This window comes from Protobothrops mucrosquamatus, unplaced genomic scaffold (genome assembly GCF_001527695.2).
Source record: "Protobothrops mucrosquamatus isolate PMUCROS unplaced genomic scaffold, P.Mucros_1.0 scaffold399, whole genome shotgun sequence".
Lineage (NCBI taxonomy): Eukaryota > Metazoa > Chordata > Lepidosauria > Squamata > Viperidae > Protobothrops > Protobothrops mucrosquamatus.
Window position 1 is genome coordinate 194,777 of NW_015386730.1, and position 20,764 is coordinate 215,540.

Here is a 20,764-nt window from a genome sequence, read left to right on the forward strand (position 1 = left end):
AACTTTAAGACTTGTGAACTTCCACTCCCAAAATTCCTCAGCCAGCATACTGAAACTTCCATATCTGAAGATGAAGCAGACCTGTAAGTTTGTATTGTGTACAAGAACAAAAAATCAGGAATCTTGTCCAAAAGATCCCTTGGGGAGGACAGATGAGGTGGAAATAAGTCTAAGGAAACAAAGGAAAAATGTCATCTGAATCAGACAAAGTTGACCCTGAGAATATGAAATAAACCCCAATCCCAGCTAATCAACAAATCAAGAACTTTTGAGGATACAAAGGGGTCACCCACTCCTTGAGTCATCTTTGGATCCACAACTTAGGAATTTCTGTCCCTCTTGCTGGTGCCTGGCAGCCTAATTGAGAAGGATGTGCTAAACATGGATGGGTGCATGTGTGCATATGAGAAAGAGAAAATTTACATTACAAGCAATAAAGTTTTGCTGTTACTTTAAATTCACTGGGTCTCCATGTATTCCAAAAAACCTGTGGTGCCTCAGTGATTAATTGAAAACTATTTGTGTGAGTCCTTAATTATTTCCCAGCTCTTGACCAAGGCTGTGTGACTTGTATGCTCTAGCTACACCTATTTGGTAGAAACCTAGGTAGAAAACAAGGTGGGCTTACAAGATCTACCTATCTTGGCAGGCTTGAATGTGTGGATGACCATAAGCTAAAGCTGAGAGTGCACGTAACACTTCCATGGCCTTACTAGCAATAGCACTTAGACCTATATACTGCACTCTCTGGGTGATTTACAATATCAGCATATTGCCCTCAATAATCTGCGTCTTCCTTTTATCAACCTCAAAAGGATGGAAGGCTGAGTCAACCTTGAGCCCCGCCAGGATTGAATTCCAGGCTGGGAGCAGAGATCGCCCTCTTGGAGACCTAGTGGACAATCACTTAAATATGAGTCATCAGTGTGCTGCAGCTGCCAAAAAAGCCAACACAGTGCTGGGCTGCATTAACAGAGGGATAGAATCAAGATCACGTGAAGTGTTAATACAACTTTACAATGCCTTAGTAAGGCCACACTTGGAATACTGCATCCAGTTTTGGTCACTATGATGTAAAAAAGATGTTGAGACTCTAGAAAGAGTACAGAGAAGAGCAACAAAGATGATTAGGGGACTGGAGGCTAAAACATATAAGGAATGGTTGCTGGAATTGGGTATGTCTAGTTTAACGAAGAGAAGGACGTGGAGGGACATGATAGCAGTGTTCCAATATCTCAGGGGCTGCCCCAAAGAAGAGGGAGTCAAGCTATTCTCCAAAGCGCCTGAAGGCAGGACGAGAAGCAACGGATGGAAACTAATCTAGGAGAGAAGCAACCTAGAACTAAGGAGAAACTTCCTGACAGTTAGAACAATTAACCAGTGGAACAACCTGCCTCCAGAAGTGCTCCAACACTGGAAGTTTTTAAGAAGAAGCTTAAAACAGCCGTTTCTCCGAAATGGTATAGGGTTTCCTGCCTGAGCAGGGGGTTGGACTAGATGATGATGATGATGATGATTTCTATTATTATTATATTGCATTCTAACTACTGCACCACCAGGACCTAAAAGGAAGAAGTCCTCTGCAACCATCCAAAGAGATTTTATATCCATCCAAGGATAGACCATGTTTTTGAATTCATAGTTGGCATTTTGAGAGCAAGTGGTAAATATACTCTGAAAACATCCACCGCGGGAGACTTCTCCATTTCCAAAACGGCCATGGCCATTCACAAAACACCCCATTATTAAAGGTAATGAAGCCACACAAGACTGCCATGCTAATGGGACTTTTCTGATTCCCAACAGCACTGCTATAAATAAACCTGATCCTATAGGTTTTTTTTTAGCTATACAGCATGCCAGTTCCTTACTTATTTCTTTTATTCCAAGGACCTTGTGGGTGTGGAACTGATGAAGAAATGGAATCTTAGGGAATCCCATTGTCCGTACACATTCCAATATTCATGGGTGACATAGTGGGACCCTAAAACCTAGTTGATGTTACATCAGAAGCTGCGTCTGAGATTATAGACCGAGATCCCTACCTTCAACAGGTGTGATTGATCCCCATCCCATAATACGGCAAACTGAGCCCACACTGGGAGGGCTGGAAGGCAAGCTGAGAGGCGCGATGTGTTCACTGTTGCTAACAGGACTGTCCAGCTTGATCAACATGATATCTTTGTCCACTACTTCATTGTATTTCTTATTGGGACAAATGAACTTCTCCTTTGGGCTTCTTATCTGTTCATCCTCATTTTGTATATTTTTGTTATGCACACCAAACTTCATCTTGAAATTTTTACTGCAAGAAAAGCAACAAGTTAACAACAACAACTTAAAGTAAATTCTATATTACTTGGGATGGTCCTTGACCTCATTTTGGCCCTCAAGCAGGATCGTTAGCGCCAAACAAGAAAGGGCCATAACCTACCTTCTCCAATTGTGTTTGGGGGAAAAACCTGTCAGAAACCTGGAAGAATTACAGTCAATGTCCTAGAGCAGTGGTGGCGAACCTATGGCACGGGTGCCAGAGGTGGCACTCAGAGCCCTCTCTGTGGGCACGCATGCCATCGCCCCAGTCCTAGGCCTTCAGCTGGGTTTTATAAAACCTTTTCGCTTTAGGCCTCTGCCATCATGTGCAAAAAAAAAAATGGTTCAATCAATCAGTCAATTTCAACTTCTCACGGGAAAAAAAAGATCTTGCAAAGTTGGAATTGATTGATTGAACTTTTTAGTCCCACCCAGCCTGCCGTTACCACTGCAGCCACGCCCACCCAATGGGCCACACCCAGCCAATGGGCCACACCCAGCCAATGGGCCACACCCACCCGGCATTCGAGGATGCATAAGTGGGTTTTGGGTTGCAGTTTGGGCACTTGGTCTCTAAAAGGTTCGCCATCACTGTCCTAGAGATCTGGGTTCACTCAAGAAATTTATTCAAAGTGATTGAATAAGCTATTTCCATTGTTTATGTAAAATCTTGAAGCGTGAATTCACCTGTGTTGTTTTTAGCACTCAGAAAGCTCAGCATGTAGTATGAATCCATCTCTTTCTTGACTTGGATGTGTATTGTGTGAATGTTGCACTTATAAATTATAGATGAGTGTGTTAAAGATAGAACCCATGTGGTTACAACACTAATGTTATGACTTTCAATTGTGCACATCCTCTCTCAACCCAGCCTATCTCAAAGGATGGTGGGATAGATAAAGAAGAACACAAAATCTGGATGGGGCCCACTCTGCTCTTGTTTAGAAGAGGTATTAAGATGTAGTGCCTCACCCAGGCCTTTGATAAGGGAGAGAGAAGCCTCTCACTTCATCAACTTTTTATCTTTTATGTTTTACTGATTTTTAAAAAAAAATATTTTCTTATGGCAAACCCCCAGAGTCAGGCAGCATATTATTAATATTTTCTGGTTAGTTGTGCAGTCAGTCAGATATTTAGACTGGATTTGGCATTTTTATCCACCTATCAAGTCCTTCCCAAGGAACTTGGGTAGGAAAATTTGTGGTTCCATGGTATTAAAAGGGATTGTCACAGGATGTTCCAGGTAAGGCTGCCTTTTGCAATTGACTGTGGTGATTTTGTCAATGCTGATGGTATTCAGGTAATGTTCCAGATTTTGTTATTCTTGTATTATTATATCCCAGAAAAAAGGAAAGATATGAATACTATGGTGAAGAAGATGAAAATTCAACCATAAATATAAACAGCATAGCTCAAGATATGATTGTGAGGAGCAATAAAAATAACAGCATAACACACATTCAAAATGCACAGAGAAGTCACTAAAACTAGGAGAAACATTATTAAAAAAATTGGATATCTAAACACGATCTCCCTCAACCCTTCCACATTCTGTAATGCCCTCACCTGTCGCAGTGTGCAGCGGTGACCACCCATTCTGAGTTGATCAAAGTCCCAGCGCAGAAAAACCCGGTAGAGTTAAAAATGGCTACAAGGGAACGATGTTCATTTATGTTACATTCATTACCTCCAACGACCAGTTCAGAAGACTTTTGTGCTGCAAAGAAACCAAAAAAGTTCAGTGGTTGGCTGTGGAATCGCTTTTATTTGTAGTGTTTCTATCAGTACACTAATTTTGGAGGTTAACAGATGACTGTGGGCACAGAGCATCAAACCAGTAGAATAAAATGGATTATTTGCAAATCATATATATGCCTATGCCCACAATTAACGGGTGACAGTGGCTATAACTTAGGCTATAAAGAGGCTTTAGAATAAGTGGGATAAGAGATATAAGTAATATGGTATTTTTTGATAAGATACAAAATTAAAAATATTGGGATGATGAAAGTGAAAGAAAAGTTTGAACTTTAAAGACAAATTAAGTTTGAAAAGATTTAGGATTCAGAAATGATTGAAATACTGAGGGGGAATTAGGCTTAATAAGAACTTTGAAAAAAGGATATATAGTGATTCAATCAATTTTATGAATAGAAGTGAAATATAAATTGATTAGAAAATATGTTATAGGTAGATGTTATGATACATAAGCAGCATAGTATTTCTATAATATATGAAATATGAAAATACTGGGATGATATATTTAAGTGGAAAATTTGATATTTAGATGTTAATTATTGAGAAAATTATGATTGATAAGAATTGTTGAATATTATGGAGAAATTGAAAAGATTTATGAAAATAATATATTGTGAATCAATAAGATGACTTTTATGAAAATAACAGAAGCTGATAAGAAAAAAAATGATATATATGGATGCTATTATTATTGTTAAAAATATAGAAGACTGCTCAGTAACTTAATGGTATCACTGCCAGTCAGATTACGCTAATCAGTTGAAGTAAGAAGAATAGTTCAGATGAGCTTCTGGAAAGGATGGACATTTAGAAGCATTTGGTCCAGAGTCTGATCTTGCTGTACTGCATTGCTAAGCAAAATACATGGCCTCATGATGGGGAGCATAGGGGGCAGAAGGAGTAAAAGTGGGGAAGAGATTGATGAAAATGGAATTCAATCTATGGGAAGTTGATAACATTAGTATTTAGTTCACTAAAAACAGTTTGAGCCAACATTGATGGCAGTAAAATCCCTACATACCGGTTTTGGTATTTGTTTCAGAAGCAATGACCCAGATATTGCACGCTGTATAATGCAGCAAATCTAACAGAATGGGAGCTAGGTTAAATCCAACAGATATATTTTACCACTTTGGACAAAAATCAATGGCCATCTCATGCACCATTTTTTAAAGACTCCCTTAACACTGAAAACCCCTCCCCAACTTTTTTCTCATTGCATCTTATATTAATTAACAAGTTATCTTCCTCTATTGAAGTCAGTTGCCAAATAAATAGAAACACGAAAGGAAGCTGACCATATTTGGGATTATATATTTTTAACTGGCTAGTTTTGCTGATATGAATAAATGTATCAATTCATACTATCATTACAAATACAGCAATAGTCTTCCCCATTTGCACCAACTGGGCCTTCTTCGCTCACTCTCTACTTGTGACCTGCTTGTACATCTACAGTTAATAATTACATGCAAGTTTATTCCTGTAACTGGAGGTTTAAACTGAAAAAGACACCTAAAGCTCCGTCCACCCCTTGCTCCATTGTCCAGGCTCTTACCGTAAGAAAGCTGTAGTATCAGAAGGTTTGCTAGCACTCTGATCAGCACCATAGCTTCAACTCTGTGTGGCAAGCTGTTTGCCTGGAATTTAGAGATGGGGAACAATTTTGGCAAGAATGCACAGTTCAAAATATTTGATTAATCACTTTGTTCTCTTCCACTCCGAGGCAGAAGGACAGATGTGGAAAAAAAGCCAGTTTCTCACCTGTAAGATCCCAGTCCCAAACCTAAACTTGAGATACCGTATTAATCTAATCAGATAAGCCAAGCGGAGACTTCTTGATCAAGCAGCACTTTATTTGATCAAATTAAGCAGCTGGGTGGCCAACAATCTGGAACGCTGACAGAGTTACGTCCAGAAGTGTCACATCTTAGAAAGTTGGTAGCATTGCTTTATACACTTTGTTAGCCAATGAAAATCAGACAACAGAGCCATTACATCATAAGAAAGACATCAATCATTCTTGTGCAGTCCCTTATTCCTTCCTTCAGTATATCCCATCCATGTACACGTTTCCCAAGCTTGCATGAAATTTCTCTGGTGCAAAAACTGATTATAAAAAGCAAGAAAGCAGCAGTTAGACTAAACAATTTCCCTTTGTTGGAGATGTGGAAGTCTAGATGCAACTTATTTTCATATTTGGTGGACGTGTAGGGAAATAAAAGCATTTTTGATCAAGGTTTGGTGGAATATTCAAAATATTTTTAAGAAAAAGATAAAGTTCACACCGCAGTTATTTTTATTAGGTATTATGGGAGATTTGGATGCTAAAGAAATGAATCTGATGTTAAATCTGATAACAGCTGCAAGACTATTGGTAGCTCAAAACTGGAAGACGGATCGTTTGCCTACTGTAGAAGAATGGTCTCTTAAAGTGGCAAATTTAGCAGAAATGGCTAAGATTTCTGCTTATTTAAAGGATCAAACACAGGAAAGATATATTTCGGTTTGGAGAAAATGGATAGATTATATTCAGAATAAATATGGGACTGAAAAGTTCCATTAGGTGTTTGAGTAAATTTTACAGTATTGTTATTGTGAATATTTTATTATATTTTTATAGCTTTTATTATATTTTATTATATTGATATTATTATTATTTTGAGTAGTAATTTTGTTTAATAATTAAGTTGATTATTTGTTTATTATTGTGTTTAATTTTAAATTATCTAAATTTATTTTAAAAGGGAGTTAAAGTGTGTTATAGATTTGGTTACATAATTAGTTGGATAATGTTATTTAGATTATGATTAACATATTTGTAACCCTGTGAACAGCTCTGGGAAGTGGGGGGGTCTGGGGGGTGAGAAGGGGGTTTATTTTGTAAATGTTATAAAACTTTTAATAAAAAAAAAAGAATGCACAGTTCAGAATATTTGATTAATCACTTTGTTCTCTTCCACTCCGAGGCAGAAGGACAGATGTGGAAAAAACGCCAGTTTCTCACCTGTAAGATCCCAGTCCCAAACTTAAACTTGAGATACCGTACCAATCTAATCAGATAACCCAAGTGGAGACTTCTTGATCAAGCAGCACTTTATTTCATCAAATTAAGCAGTGGGGTGGCCAACAATCTGGAACCGTGGCAGAGTCATGTCCAGAAGTGTCACATCTCAGAAAGTTGATAGCATTGCTTTATACATTTTGTTAGACAATGAAAATCAGACAACAGAGCCATTACATCATATGAAAGACACTCCCTTATTCCCTCCATCCATGTACATATATATTCCATGCATGTACACGTTTCCCAAGCTTGCATGAAATTTCTCTGGTGCAAAAGCTAATTTAAAAAAGCAAGAAACCAACAGTTAGACTAAACAATTTCCCTTTGTTCCAGAACCCTTCACATCCTTATGTAACTTGGCTCTATATCATGCAGCCTGAACAGTGGTGGGATTCAAATATGTGAACAACCGGTTCTCTGTGTGGATGCCGCTTCCAGAAGTCCATTCTGGGCCTGGGCAACAAAAAATTAGCTACCAGTTCTGCCAAAGTGGTACGAACCAGCTGAATCCCACCATTGAGCCTGAAGCATGAAAGAACACTGATAACAAGAATGGATATGTATCTCAATAAAAACAGATCCTCCCAGAAAGCAAAAACCCCTAATATGTGATTAATGCAGTCTATGTGAGATGCCGGTGCAGAATTCACTTCAGCTTTAGGATGGAAGGAAAACAGATTTTTTTTCTTTTACCTGGAAATATTTTTAAACCTAAGAAAGCCAGGGCAGTTAGATCATATAAAGGCAACCACACACTCAGTTCTCCCATTTGTTTGGGTGGTGTGGAAAAATGACTGTTTCTGTATTATGAATAGTGGGGGCAACAATTTTCAGGGTTGTGAGACTGGTTTGAAAACACTCCACATTTTCCATTCTAGGATCTAGTTTTGGAAAAGCAGATCAGGAAAGCTGGCTATGCACAGTACTGGATGGAGGCTGTCCACAGCTGTAATTTGTTTGAATTTGGTTTGGTTAAAATTAGCATTAACCTTTAAATTACATCCTCTTCAGATGCCTGGACTTCAACTCTTAGAATTTCCCAGTCAGGATGGTAATTGTAGAGAATTAGGGAAATTGAAGTCTGTACAACTGGGGGGAGGGTATCCAGCTGTGGTACTAGACTGGCTCAGGAGTTCTGGGAGTTGAAATCCACAAGTCATAAGGGGAGCCACAGTTCCCCACCTCCACTCTAGAAGCAGCTGCACTTTTGGGGTTGCGACCCATCAGGAAAATGAGGGGCAGAGCTAGAGCGTCCTTGCGCCTGTTCTTCCGGTGTTGCTCTAGCCTCCCCGTTGCTGATTTCGGCATCTTGGTGGCCTGTTCTGTAGGTCACTTTGAGGAAGCTGCTGCTTCATCGTCCTCATTGCGATGAGAAGCTGGGAGCTCGCTCACAGCCAGCCAAAGAAAGGAGCCCGGCTAGGGTTGCCAGGTCTGCTTCCAAAAAATAGCGGACAAGCGGGGGGGGGGTTAAGTAGTAAAAAAAGTAGACTGTACAGCTTTAGATTATGTGCCATTTCATCATAAAGCTTTTGAATAAAAAAATGTCCACTATTGTGTGAAAAACAATAGTGAACATAATGTGAAAAAAGTGGACTGTCTGCTCAAATAGTGGACACCTGGCAACCTTAAGCCTGGCTGCTCCGGGCCTTGGTTCCATTCTCGGGGGGGGGGCTTCCTGGCAGTGCCGACCCTTGGGAAGAGTGCGGGAAGGCCCAGTGCTCAGGGCGCCTCCACCCCAATGTGGAGATGCACCCGTCTGGGTCTTTGGGTCACAGGCTGTGTCCTTCAGGCCATTGGCACATCAATTTTGGGGATGGTAGGGATGGGAAAGTCTGGGGGAGAAAAACCCATTGTGTTTGGCACCATGCAAATGAAATAAATGCATGGTGCTGTAAGGTCCCAGTCCCTTTTTTATACTTGAGATACCATATTAATCTAATTAGATAACCCAAGCAGACACTTCTTGATTAAGCAGCACTTTATTTAATTAAATTAAGCAGCTGGGTGGCCAACAATCTGGAACGCTGGCAGAATCACATCCAGAAGTGCCACGTCATAGAAAGTTGGTAGCATTGCTTTATAAAGTTTGTTAGCCAATGACAATCAGTCAACAGAGCCAAAAAGCAAGAAACCAACAGACTAAACAATTTCCCTTTGTTCCAGAACCCTTCACATCCTTATGTATCTTGGCTCTATATCATGCAGGCTGAACAGTGGTGGGATTCAAATATGTGAACAACCGGTTCTCTGTGTGGATGCCACTTCCAGAAATCCATTCTGGGCCTGGGCAACAAAAAATTAGCTACCAGTTCTGCCAAAGTGATGCGAACCAGCTGAATCCCACCACTGAGCCTGAAGCACAAAAGAACACTAATAACAAGACTGGATATGTATCTCAATAAAAGCAGACCCTTCCGGAAAGCAAAAAACCTTAAGAGGGGAGATGCGCCTGTCTGGGTTTTTGGGTCTCAGGCTGCGTCCTCCTGGCCATTGGCACGTCAGTTTTGGGGATGGGTAGAGATGGGAAAGCCTGGGGGGGAAAAACCCTGGAAAATGAGGAAAAAACAGTTCTCCTCCCCCCTTTTTTCCCAAAACCATTTGGAAAAATATGGGGGGAAAACCCTCCCCCCCATTTTTCCAGTTTTTTCCCAGGCCTTCCCATCTCCAGGGGTGAGGAAGGTTGGAGTCCAGTGCATGCGGTGGAAGCAACAGGAGGAGGCCGGGGTCCTTCGGGAGGTTTGGACCCCAAACAGCCACAGTTCTGGTTCTGTTGATGGGGAACCCGCCTTGTCTTCCCCGGGTATCCGTCGAGGAAAGAGCTCATGCAGATTGTCCTACTTTCCTTGGTCGCCTCCCCTTTTTATTCTTGGCACCCACCCACCCCCAACTACTACAAAAAAGGGGGCTCAGGGAGAGAGATATTTTTAGCCATGCTTTTATTTACATAAACAAATGGGGGTATTTTTGGATGGGTGCAAGGAAGAAATTGACTTTCTTACACATTGACTGAAAATATCATCTATTCATATTCTTAAGAGTTTCTTTTCCATTTTTTTCATATCAGTCTTACTAAATTCAAAGAAACTGGGGGGAGGGCGCACTTCTTGCAAGGCTATTGTTGTTTGGCCTGTCCATGTTTGATTTCGTTAAGCCATTCCTAAAAATACAACCTATGCTTGTAGTCTTGGGCCATAAGCATCATTGGCTGGGTTCGCACAACGCAACGATCAAGGAGCTTAACTTTTTTTTTCTGGCTCAAAAGATTTGCTTAGGTTTTGAATGGCCTAGTGGGATGCAGCTATAATAATAATAAAGTTGGAAGGGACCTTGGAGGTCATCTAGTCCAACCCCCTGCTCAGGCAGGAAACCCTATACTATTTCAGACAAATGGCTGTCCAGTCACTTCTTAAAAACTTCCATTGTTGGAGCATTCACAGATTCTGGAGGCAGATTGTTCCACTGGTTAATTCCTGGAGCTGGGCCAGACACTCATTTTGACTTAATTTTATTTACATGAAATGTTAATAAAAGTTAAACATACAGTTCTTCTCCGGTCATGTATTTGATGGCTTCTCACCCCTGCTTTAGATAACAGGGCATAAATAGCTCTGCTAGATTGACCAAAGCCTATCTCGGTCCAAGATTTTGTTTCTCGCAGTGCCCACTAGATACTGCTGGGTTACTCACAAGCAAGAAATGAGGGCCTCCCCTGCACCTGATAGTTGGACCGTACTTCCCCCAGCTTGGAAGCGTTCACGATTATAGCCCTTACTGCGCCTGTCCTCATTGGGTCAAAAATCTATCCAAGATGATTATCGCTACGTTACATACTATTGAATTAAACAGGTTAAGAACAATGTATTTGGTCTGTAGATGAAAGGAAGGGCCAAGGTAGACTTATCCGAGAATGAGTCCTGTTAAAGGACTGCCGAGGGAGGACTACCTAAGATGGAAGCCGAGTTCTCAATAATAGCAAAATCAAACCTAGCTCAGTTTAGGTTATGTAATGATCTGATCTCTGCTAATAATCCATAAATGGTAGGAACAACGATCAGTTGCCTTTACACATTGCATTAGGCGATCAAACAGGTTGGTTTGGTGATGGCTTCCTGACCTATATGAACCTAAGCAATTGTGAGCTTCATTGCCGTACTTCAGAATTTTTTTTTTTCCAATGTCCCACTCTAGTAGTATTCTTTCCACCAGGTCAGACTTTTTTCTTTCTTCTTTTTTTTTTTGTAATTTATTGATTTTTTAAAACATAAATCACTTAATAATTGGTGAACAGTGTGTTTTCTGGGTTTATATTTGTAAAACGAGGGGTTTTTTTTTTCTCATAGAACGCCCAGAACAGAGTTCCAGCACCTTTTTTTGGATGGAACCTTGTAGGGTAGGCAAGGCGGGTTGTATGACATGTGTGAGTTCCGGCACCTTTTTTTTTTTTTTTTAAAAGCACTGTGTAAAACAATCACTAACAATTGATTTCTATAATCCATAATCCACTTAATACTTTTAATTGATTTCCTCTTTTCCCCAAAATACCTCTTTTGCAAACATTGAGTTAATACAATTATTAATGATTAGATAGATAACAATTAAATATATAATTTTTTCCAAATATTCCTAAAAATAATAATCAAATCAATATAATATTTCTTTTCTATCCAATCATTCTGGTTGCCTTATCATAGATCCTGTTACAGTCCTTATTTAAATTTGTTTCTCCCACAAGATTCTAAGTATTCTTACTGGTTAAGATTTTCTCAAAAATTAATTACATTTAAAAATTTGACTCTATTTTTTCATATGAACCATCTCACACTTTTACATTTCTTAAAGAATAAAGATTAAATCATGTTTCCTTGTTTTGTTAAGTTCCATCTTTAATTCTCTATTCTCAATTTTGTATCCATTTATATGTTTTATCTGCTCCTTCTCTATTGTTTTTTTCTGGGAATTTTTGTTGTTGTAGAGTTAACTTGGAAATAGATTGATTTATATTTTCAAAGTTATTTTGGATTTCTTTGTGGTTTAAAATCATTGTTGTTTGAATTAGTTGCAGTGTACTATATATCTCCTCCTGTGGAGTATTTATGTTTTCTTGATATATTCTTTCTACATGGCTCTGATCCATGATGGCCAAGAATTTGAGTTTTTCTCTTCTTTTCTTTTCTCTGCAAATAGCTTTAGAGTCCCGATTAAATAGATATTTGTATTCCAAATCGTTCAAAAAATATTTTTTTTCTGAAATTTATACTTCTCTCAATAGGTGTCAGCATCTATTTGTTTTTCAATTTTCAAAATGAACAATTATCTTTAGAATGAGAGTCTTAACCATTCAAAAATTTTAGATTTATTCAGATTTCAGTTTTAAATTTCAGGTTTTATATTTGTTTCACTTCCATATATTTTAATCCTCCATAAAAAGATTAATTCGCCACTTCCGTTTGTATAAGGGTGGGGCGGAAATCCCCCTCCTTCCGATTCGGAGGTATTTTGCTTCTTGGGGATCTTTTCCAGGAAATTAAATATAGAATAGAAAAGAGAAGATCAAATTCCTCATTCAGTTTCAAGCACGCAAAACCGGAAGTCCAGGTCAGAGCTTTTTCAGCTTTTAAGCCCAGTAGTTCAAATGCTGCCATTTAACAGGCCATTCCTTTGCAAAACCAAAGGATCAGAAAACAAGAGACGATCTATACGATTTTATTGCTGTGGATACTTGAGAATTTACATAAAAACATGATTCTCAAAAGGTTCTATTTATTGATTGGGAAGTGGGGGTTAATCTGGGATCCTTTTTAGGCAACAGTGGGACCCGGGTATATGGATATGTTTGTGGGGTGACTGCATGACTCCATATGAGCGTATTGTAAATGCCACAGAAGTACCAATAGAAGAGAATATTCTAGCACTGATGATGTTACCTAGCTGGGTAATGAAATGTCTGCAAGAAGACAAGCTCAGAGAGCATCAAGGACCCCACTGTCCCAGAAGTGGACAGAAATGGAAAGATTTCAGAGGTTAAAATATTTGGAATGGTCCATTTTAGAGTCAGAAATTTTGCACCTCACCCTAAAACAGGCCTCCATTTTATTGAGATTGTTTTATACTGAAATTAAATGGGACATGATCCCTGCAGCACTATTTTGAGCATTTCTTACTCCAAAGGCAGTCCTATTTGAGTCTAAAAAAAGCTTACTGCCTGGGAATATATTCCAATGTAGTTGGATATGGTTAGGGATATAGAAGAGATGTACTAATATGTTACATTTTCTCCTCTTGACTTTTTCAAAAGTTTTCACGGGGGGCATGTCACAGCTGTATTTCCTGCAATAATGCTCTTGATCCAGTCAAGATGATCAAAGACATTGGTGTAGATGGCAGGCTTACGCGGTCGGGCACAGGTTTTGCCCCCAGCTTGTACAATGCCTTGGAATTGTCCATTACAGATGAGGGGTCCCCCAGAGTCACCCTATTGAGAAAAATCAGACATGAAACATTATTACCGTATCTATGAATGGGAAGTGGAGCAAACAATTCCCTCCCATCGTCCATTCACATATAGCCCCCAATGCTTCACTACAATGTTCCCCAATCCAGGATCCTTGTAGAAGAATTTAACTCCTTGAGTTTTCCCCTCCAGAATCACCAGTATTGGGAAGTCTGGAAATCTAGACACCTAGAAGGCACTTGAGTTAGAAAAAGCCGTAACTTTGTATGTTTTTACAAGATGCCTTCAAGGCTAGATCTCTGTCATAGCTTTGAAAATTAGCATCATTTCTTTAGGAGTCTGTCTTAAAACGGATCATCTTACGTGACATGTATCTATGCCTCCTTCCAGGATACCTGCGCACAATGTTCTGCTTGTCGCTGGCAACTCTGGGTAAGCTGCTCGACACACCGTATAATTGAACAGGTTAATGTTAGCACAATGAGGGACATCGGGAAAAGTCTCTGAAAAAAAATAAAAAATAGGCAAAATTCTACTTTTTACAATTTACCACCTAGATGCATAGAGCTATAATTTCCATTGTCTTCAACCAGTGGAGGTGATCTCATTGCCTGGAATAGGAAGTGTTGTCTTTCAAAGCCATTCAAAGGGGCTCTTGAGAAAAAACAGATTTAGTTAAATGTTTTTTGTAAGGATATTAATAGGTCTTAAATCAGCTGATAGGCATTTGAAGGCTTCTCAAATTTCTCCGGCACCCTAGAAAGATTGCCTTGTTGGAAAAGTGAGGCTTTTGCTAGTTCAAAAGTCATAGAACTGATCTCGCATCCCCTGGAGATGACCTAGAACGGGGGTCTCCAAACATGGCAACTTTAAGACTTCTGAAATTCCACTCCCAAAATTCCTCAGCCAGCATATTGAAACTTCCATATCTGAACATGAATCAGACCCATAAGTTTGTATTGTGTATAAGAACAAAAAGCCAGGAACCTTGTCTGAAAGATCCCTTGGGGAGGACAGATGAGGTGGAAATAAGTCTAAGGAAACAAAGGGAAAATGTTATCTGAATCAGACAAAGTTGAGCCTGAGAATATGGAATAAACCCCAATCCCAACCAATCAACAAATCAAGAACCTTTCAGGATAAAAAGGGGTCCTAAAGCTCACCCATTCCTTGAGTCATCTTTAAATCCAGAAGTTAGGAGTTTCTGTCCCTCTAGCTGGTGCCTGGCAGCCTTATTGAGAAGGATGTGTCTAAACATGGATGGGTGCATGTGTGCGTATGAGAAAGAATAAATTTACATTGCAAGCAGTAAAGTTTTGCTGTTACTTTAAATTCACTGGGTCTCCATGTATTCTAAAAAACCTGTAGTGCTTCAGTGGTTAGTTGAAAATTATTTGTGTGAGTCCTTAATTATTTCGCAGCTCTTGACCAAGGCTGTGTGACTTGTCTGCTCTAGCTACACCTATTTGGTAGAAACCTAAGTAGAAAACAAGGTGGGCTTACAAGATCTACCTACCTTGTGGCTTATGTGTGGATGACCATAAGCCAAAGCTGAGAGTGCATGTAACACTTCCATGGCCTTACTAGCAATAGCAATAGCACTTAGACTTATATACTGCACTCTCTGGGTGATTTACAGTATCCGCATATTGCCCCCAACAATCTGAGTCCTCCTTTTATCAACCTCAAAAGGATGGAAGGCTGAGTCAACCTTGAGCCCCGTCAGGATCGAATTCCAGGCTGGGAGCAAAGATAGCCAGCAATACTGCATTCTAACCACTGCACCACCAGGACTTAAAAGGAAGAAGTCCTCTGCAACCATCCACAGAGATTTTATATCCATCCAAGGATATACCATGTTTTTGAGTTCATATTTGGCATTTTGAGAGCAAGTGGTAAATATACTCTGAAAACATTCTCCACGGGAGACTTCTCCATTTCTAAAATGGCCATGGCCATTCACAAAACACCCCATTATTAAAGGTAATGAAGCCATGCAAGACTGCCATGCTAATGGGACTTTTCTGATTCCCAACAGCACTGCTATAAATAAACCTGATCCTATAGGTTTTTTTTAGCTATACAGCATGCCAGTTCCTTCCTTATTTCTTTTATTCCAAGGACCTTGTGGGTGTGGAACTGATAAAGAAATGAAATCTTAGGGAATTCCATTGTCCATCCACATTCCAATATGCATGGGTGACATAGTGGGACCCTAGACCTAGTTGATGTTACATCAAACACTGATTCTGAGAGTATAGACAGAGATCCTTACCATTAGGAGATGTGATTGCGCCCCATCCCATAATACGGCAAACTGAGCCCACACTGGGAGGGTTGGAAGGCAAGCTGATAGGCGCGATGTGTTTACTGTTCCTAACAGGACTGTACAGCCTGATCAACATGATGTCCTTGTCCCATTTGGTATAGTTTTTGCTACAGGGAAAAAAGTACTTCTTCTCTGGGTATCTTGTCTCCTCATAATCAAATTCTACACTTTGGTTATGCGCACCAAGGTATATGATGATAAAGTGTCTACAAGAAAAAAACAAGAGGTTAACAACAACAACTTAAAGTAAACTGTATATTACTTGGGATGGTCCTTGACCTCATTTTGGCCCTCAAGCAGGATTGTTAGCGCGTGAAAGCTGGAAGACTTACTGTCAATGTCCTAGAGATCTTGGTTCACTCAAGATATTTATTAAAAGGTGATTGAATAAGCTATTTCCATTTTTTATGTAAAATCTTGAAGCGTGAATTCACCTGTGTGCTGTTTAGCACTCAGAAAGCTCAGCATATAATATGAATCCATCTCTTTCTTGACATGGATGTGTATTGTGTGAATATTGCACTTATAAATTATAGATGACTGTTAAAGATAGAACCCATGTGGTTACCGTACTAATGTTATGACTTTGTATTGCGCACATCCTCTCTCAACCCAGCCTATCTCAAAGGATGGTGGGACAGATAAAGACGAACACAAAATCTGGATGGTGCCCACTCTGCTCTTGCTTAGTATTAAGATGTAGTGCCTCACCCAGGCCTTTGATAAGGGAGAGAGAAGCCTCTCACTTCATCATCTTTTTATCTTTTATGTTTTACTGATTTTTTTAAAAAAATATTTTCTTATGGCAAACCCCCAGAGTCAGGCAGCATATGGTTAATATTTTCTGGTTAGTTGCGCAGTCAGTCAGATATTTAGACTGGATTTGGCATTTTTATCCACCTCTCAAGTCCTTCCCAAGGACCTGGGGTAGGTAAATGTTGTGGTTCCATGGTATTAAAGGGTATTCAGGTAATGTTCCAGATTTTGTTATTCTTGTTATTATTATATTCCAGAAAAAAGGAAAGATATGAATTCTATGGTGAAGAAGATGGAAATTCAACCCTAAATATAAACAGCATTGCTCAAGATATGATTGTGAGGAGCAATAGCAGTAGCAGCAGAACACTAATTCAAAATGCAAAGAGAAGTCATTAAAAACTAGCAGAAACATTATAAAAAAACTGGATATCTAAACACGATCTCCCTCAACCCTTCCACATTCTGTAATGCCCTCACGTGTTGCAGTGTGCAGCGGTGAGCACCCATTCCGGGTGGATCAAAGTCCCACCACAGAGAAATCTTCCAGACAAAGCATCATGCAAGGCTACAAGGAAACGATGTTCATTTATGTTACATTCATCACCTCCAATGACCAGTTCAGAAGTCCTTTGTGCTGCAAAGAAACGAAAAACATTCAGTGTTTGGCTGTGGAGTAGAACAGAATCACTTTTATTGGCAGTGTTTCTATCAGTACACTAATTTTGATAGGTAACAGATGACTGTGGGACACACAGCATCCAAACCAATTGAATAAAATGGATTATTTGCAAATCATATATATGGCTATGCCCATGTAGGTAAACTATCTGTGAATCTTAAGTGATTAATGTGTGTGTGTGTGTGTGTGTGTCTGTGTCTGTGTATGTATACACACACATACACTTGAGAAAGGGCATCAGATTTTCATTTTCAACATGTGCCAGTGTGTTCACATGAGCTTCTAAAAAGGATGGACATTTAGAAGCATTTGGTCCAGAGTCTGATCTCGCTGTACTGCATTGCTAAGCAAAATATGTGGCCTCATGATGGGGAGAATAGGGGGCAGAAGAAGTGAAAGTGGGGAAGAGATTGATGAAAATGGAATTTAATTTATGGTAAGTTGATAACATTAGTATTTAGTTCACTAAAAAAAGTTTGAGCCAATATTGATGGCAGTAAAATTCCTACATACCAGCTTTGATATTTGTTTCAGAAGCAATGACCCGGATATTGCACGCTCTATAATGAAGCAAATCTAACAGAATGGGAGCTAGGTTAAATCCCACAGATTTATTTTACCACTTTGGACAAAAATCAATGGCCATCTCATACACCATTTTTAAGACCACCTTAACACTGAAAACCCCTCCCCAACTTTTTTCTTAATGAATCTTATATTAATTAATGTTATCTTCCTCTATTGAAGTCAGTTGCCAAATAAATAGAAACACGAAAAGAAGCTGACCATATTTGGGATTATATATTTTTAACTGGCTAGTTTTGCTGATATGAATAAATGTATCAATTCATACTATCATTACAAATACAGCAATGGTCTTCCCCATTTGCACCAGCCGGGCCTTCTTCATCCACTCTCTACTTGTGATCTGCTTGTACATCTACAGTTAATAATTACATGCAAGTTTATTCCTGTAACTGGAGATTTCAACCGAAAAAGACACCTAAAGCTCCGTCCACCCCTTGCTCCATTGTCCAGGCTCTTACCGTAAGAAAGCTGTAGTATCAGAAGGTTTGCTAGCACTCTGATCAGCACCATAGCTTCAGCTCTGTGTGGAAAGCTGTTTGCCTGGAATTTAGAAATGGGGAACAATTTTGGCAAGAATGCACAGTTCATAATATTTGATTAATCACTTTGTTCTCTTCCACTCCGAGGCAGAAGGAGAGATGTGGAAAAAATGCCAGTTTCTCACCTGTAAGATCCCAGTCCCGAACTTAAACTTGAGATACGTATCAACCTAATCAGATAACCCAAGTGGAGACTTCTTGATCAAGGAGCACTTTATTTGATCAAATTAAGCAGCTGGATGGCCAACAATCTCGAACGTTGGCAGCGTCACATCCAGAAGTGTCACGTCTCAGAAAGTTGGTAGCATTGCTTTATACACTTTGTTAGCCAATGAAAATCAGACAACAGAGCCATTACATCATAAGAAAGACATCAATCATTCCTGTACACTCCCTTATTCCCTCCTTCAGTATATCCCATCCATGTACACGTTTCCAAAGGTTGCATGAAATTTCTCTGGTGCAAAAACTGATTATAAAAAGCAAGAAAGCAACAGTTAGACTAAACAATTTATCTTTGTTCCAGAACCCTTCACATCCTTATGTAACTTGGTTCTATATCATGCAGGCTGAACAGTGGTGGGATTCAAATATGTGAACAACTGGTTCTCTTTGTGGATGCCGCTTCCGGAAGTCCATTCTGGGCCTGGGCAACAAAATCAGCTACCGGTTCTGCTGAAGTGGTGTGAACTGGCTGAATACCACCACTGTATTTGGATGTGTTGGAGGGCAAAATGGTGGATACAGGGAGGTTCTTTTTTTATTTTGGAGATCCAGGTGTTGGACAATACACAGTCTTGTAGATTCTTCAGGCTTATACACAGTTCTGTTTTAAGGGCTCTTCTGGATCCTAGATTAGATGCATTTTGAATTTTTTTCCCCTAGTAGATTTCGACCGCTGTGAGAAAGCTATGAATGCCAAAGGCTCTGATCCCTATGTCTGTCAGTGGTATAAAAAAGTATACTCATCCCTGTGCCCTTCTTTTTGGGTAAGTAAATTACCTAAGTCTGGCTAAAGTGTTTTTCTACAAGAAACCAGTTGGGGACAAAGGAAGACACTCAGTAGAAAATCTCTCCCTTTTCAGTGGATCAGCCATGAAGGGTCAGACCAAAATACTTTGGAATCCCTGGCATATTAATCATGGGTGTTGCAGTTCCAGTCCATCTGGGAAACAATTGATTACCAACTCCACGCCGTCAAAAAAACTCCATTCAGAATTGTATTCAAAAGATTTCTTTCAGGACATAATTGAGAAGTATAATTGTATGGAAGAGTTACAGTTCTAACGGCATCACTCTTATTGAGAAACGGTGATCAAAGGAATGTCCTGTTATTTTGCAGGTTGACAACTGGGATGAACTTGGGGAAAATGGCTGTTTTCCAGGCAAAATCTGATGGTCTTTTGTCTGCCAGTAGCTCCCCCTACTCAGGATGTTGCACTGCTGAGTTCTTTCTATGTGTACATCTGAAGGATTGTCTGAAATGGCTCTTGTCTGCCTGAGCATCTGAATCATTTAATAGTACAAAACCTTGGATATTACCCATTCTAATAAAATGCATAATACCCATGCCTGTGTTTATCCTGCTAACTCAATTAATGATTCATGAATATCTTCTACCACTTGCTTTATCTATGGTAATGTTCTCAAAGAATGGGACAGATGTCATTACTGTGGTATATGTGGTGCTTTCTCACTGGACCCCTTTTAACAAGATAGAAGCCTTTCCATTCATTGCGTTAAATAGCATATATTTACATGGGAAACTTTGTAGCTGCTTGTATGGGTTATTACAGAAATTATTACACCAGGGTCAGCCATTTCACACCTGCTCATTTCTTAGTTCCTAATCCCATGTTCTGGGCTAAGCAAGAACCACGTGAAAAATTACATGGGTAGATGGTCTTGATTTCAACATATTTGAATAGCCTCATATGTTGTCTCCTCTTATCATAGGCAGCCAGTGAACACATAAAGATCTGATCTTGAGAAGGCCATCAGATATCACACGGGCTCACACATTGTGTTAGATTATTGTGTTTTTCTTTGTAGGCTAACTGTTGAGCAGGCTAAGCCAACAACTCTGTTTTATGAAGAGGAGATTCATGGTTTAAAACAGTGGTTCTCAACCTTTTTAATGCTGCGACCCCCAACCGGTCGTAAGTCGAGGAGTAAACCAGTCGTACGTCGAGGACTAAACCGGTCATAAGTCAAGGACTACCCAACCGGTCGTAAGTCGAGGACTTTCCCTGCCCGGGAGCGCCGCAAGCGGCAGAGACGG

General features: G+C 39.6%; 1 protein-coding gene across 1 annotated transcript in view; it reads right to left on the reverse strand.

The window, feature by feature from the left end:
- Positions 1-18,699, reverse strand: part of LOC107287557 (transmembrane protease serine 9) — a 39,303-nt gene extending 20,604 nt beyond the window's left edge. Inside the window, exons 1-10 of the mRNA XM_015816078.1 lie at positions 18,609-18,699; positions 18,403-18,484; positions 17,155-17,311; positions 15,865-16,124; positions 13,953-14,092; positions 13,441-13,610; positions 5,836-5,908; positions 5,630-5,711; positions 3,880-4,030; positions 2,046-2,305 (exon numbers count right to left, since the gene is read on the reverse strand). Coding sequence (XP_015671564.1) covers positions 2,046-2,305; positions 3,880-4,030; positions 5,630-5,711; positions 5,836-5,908; positions 13,441-13,610; positions 13,953-14,092; positions 15,865-16,124; positions 17,155-17,311; positions 18,403-18,454 — 1,345 coding nt within the window. The 5' untranslated portion in view covers positions 18,455-18,484; positions 18,609-18,699. The remainder of the gene's footprint in view (positions 1-2,045; positions 2,306-3,879; positions 4,031-5,629; positions 5,712-5,835; positions 5,909-13,440; positions 13,611-13,952; positions 14,093-15,864; positions 16,125-17,154; positions 17,312-18,402; positions 18,485-18,608) is intronic.
- Between the last annotated feature and the right edge of the window lie 2,065 nt (positions 18,700-20,764).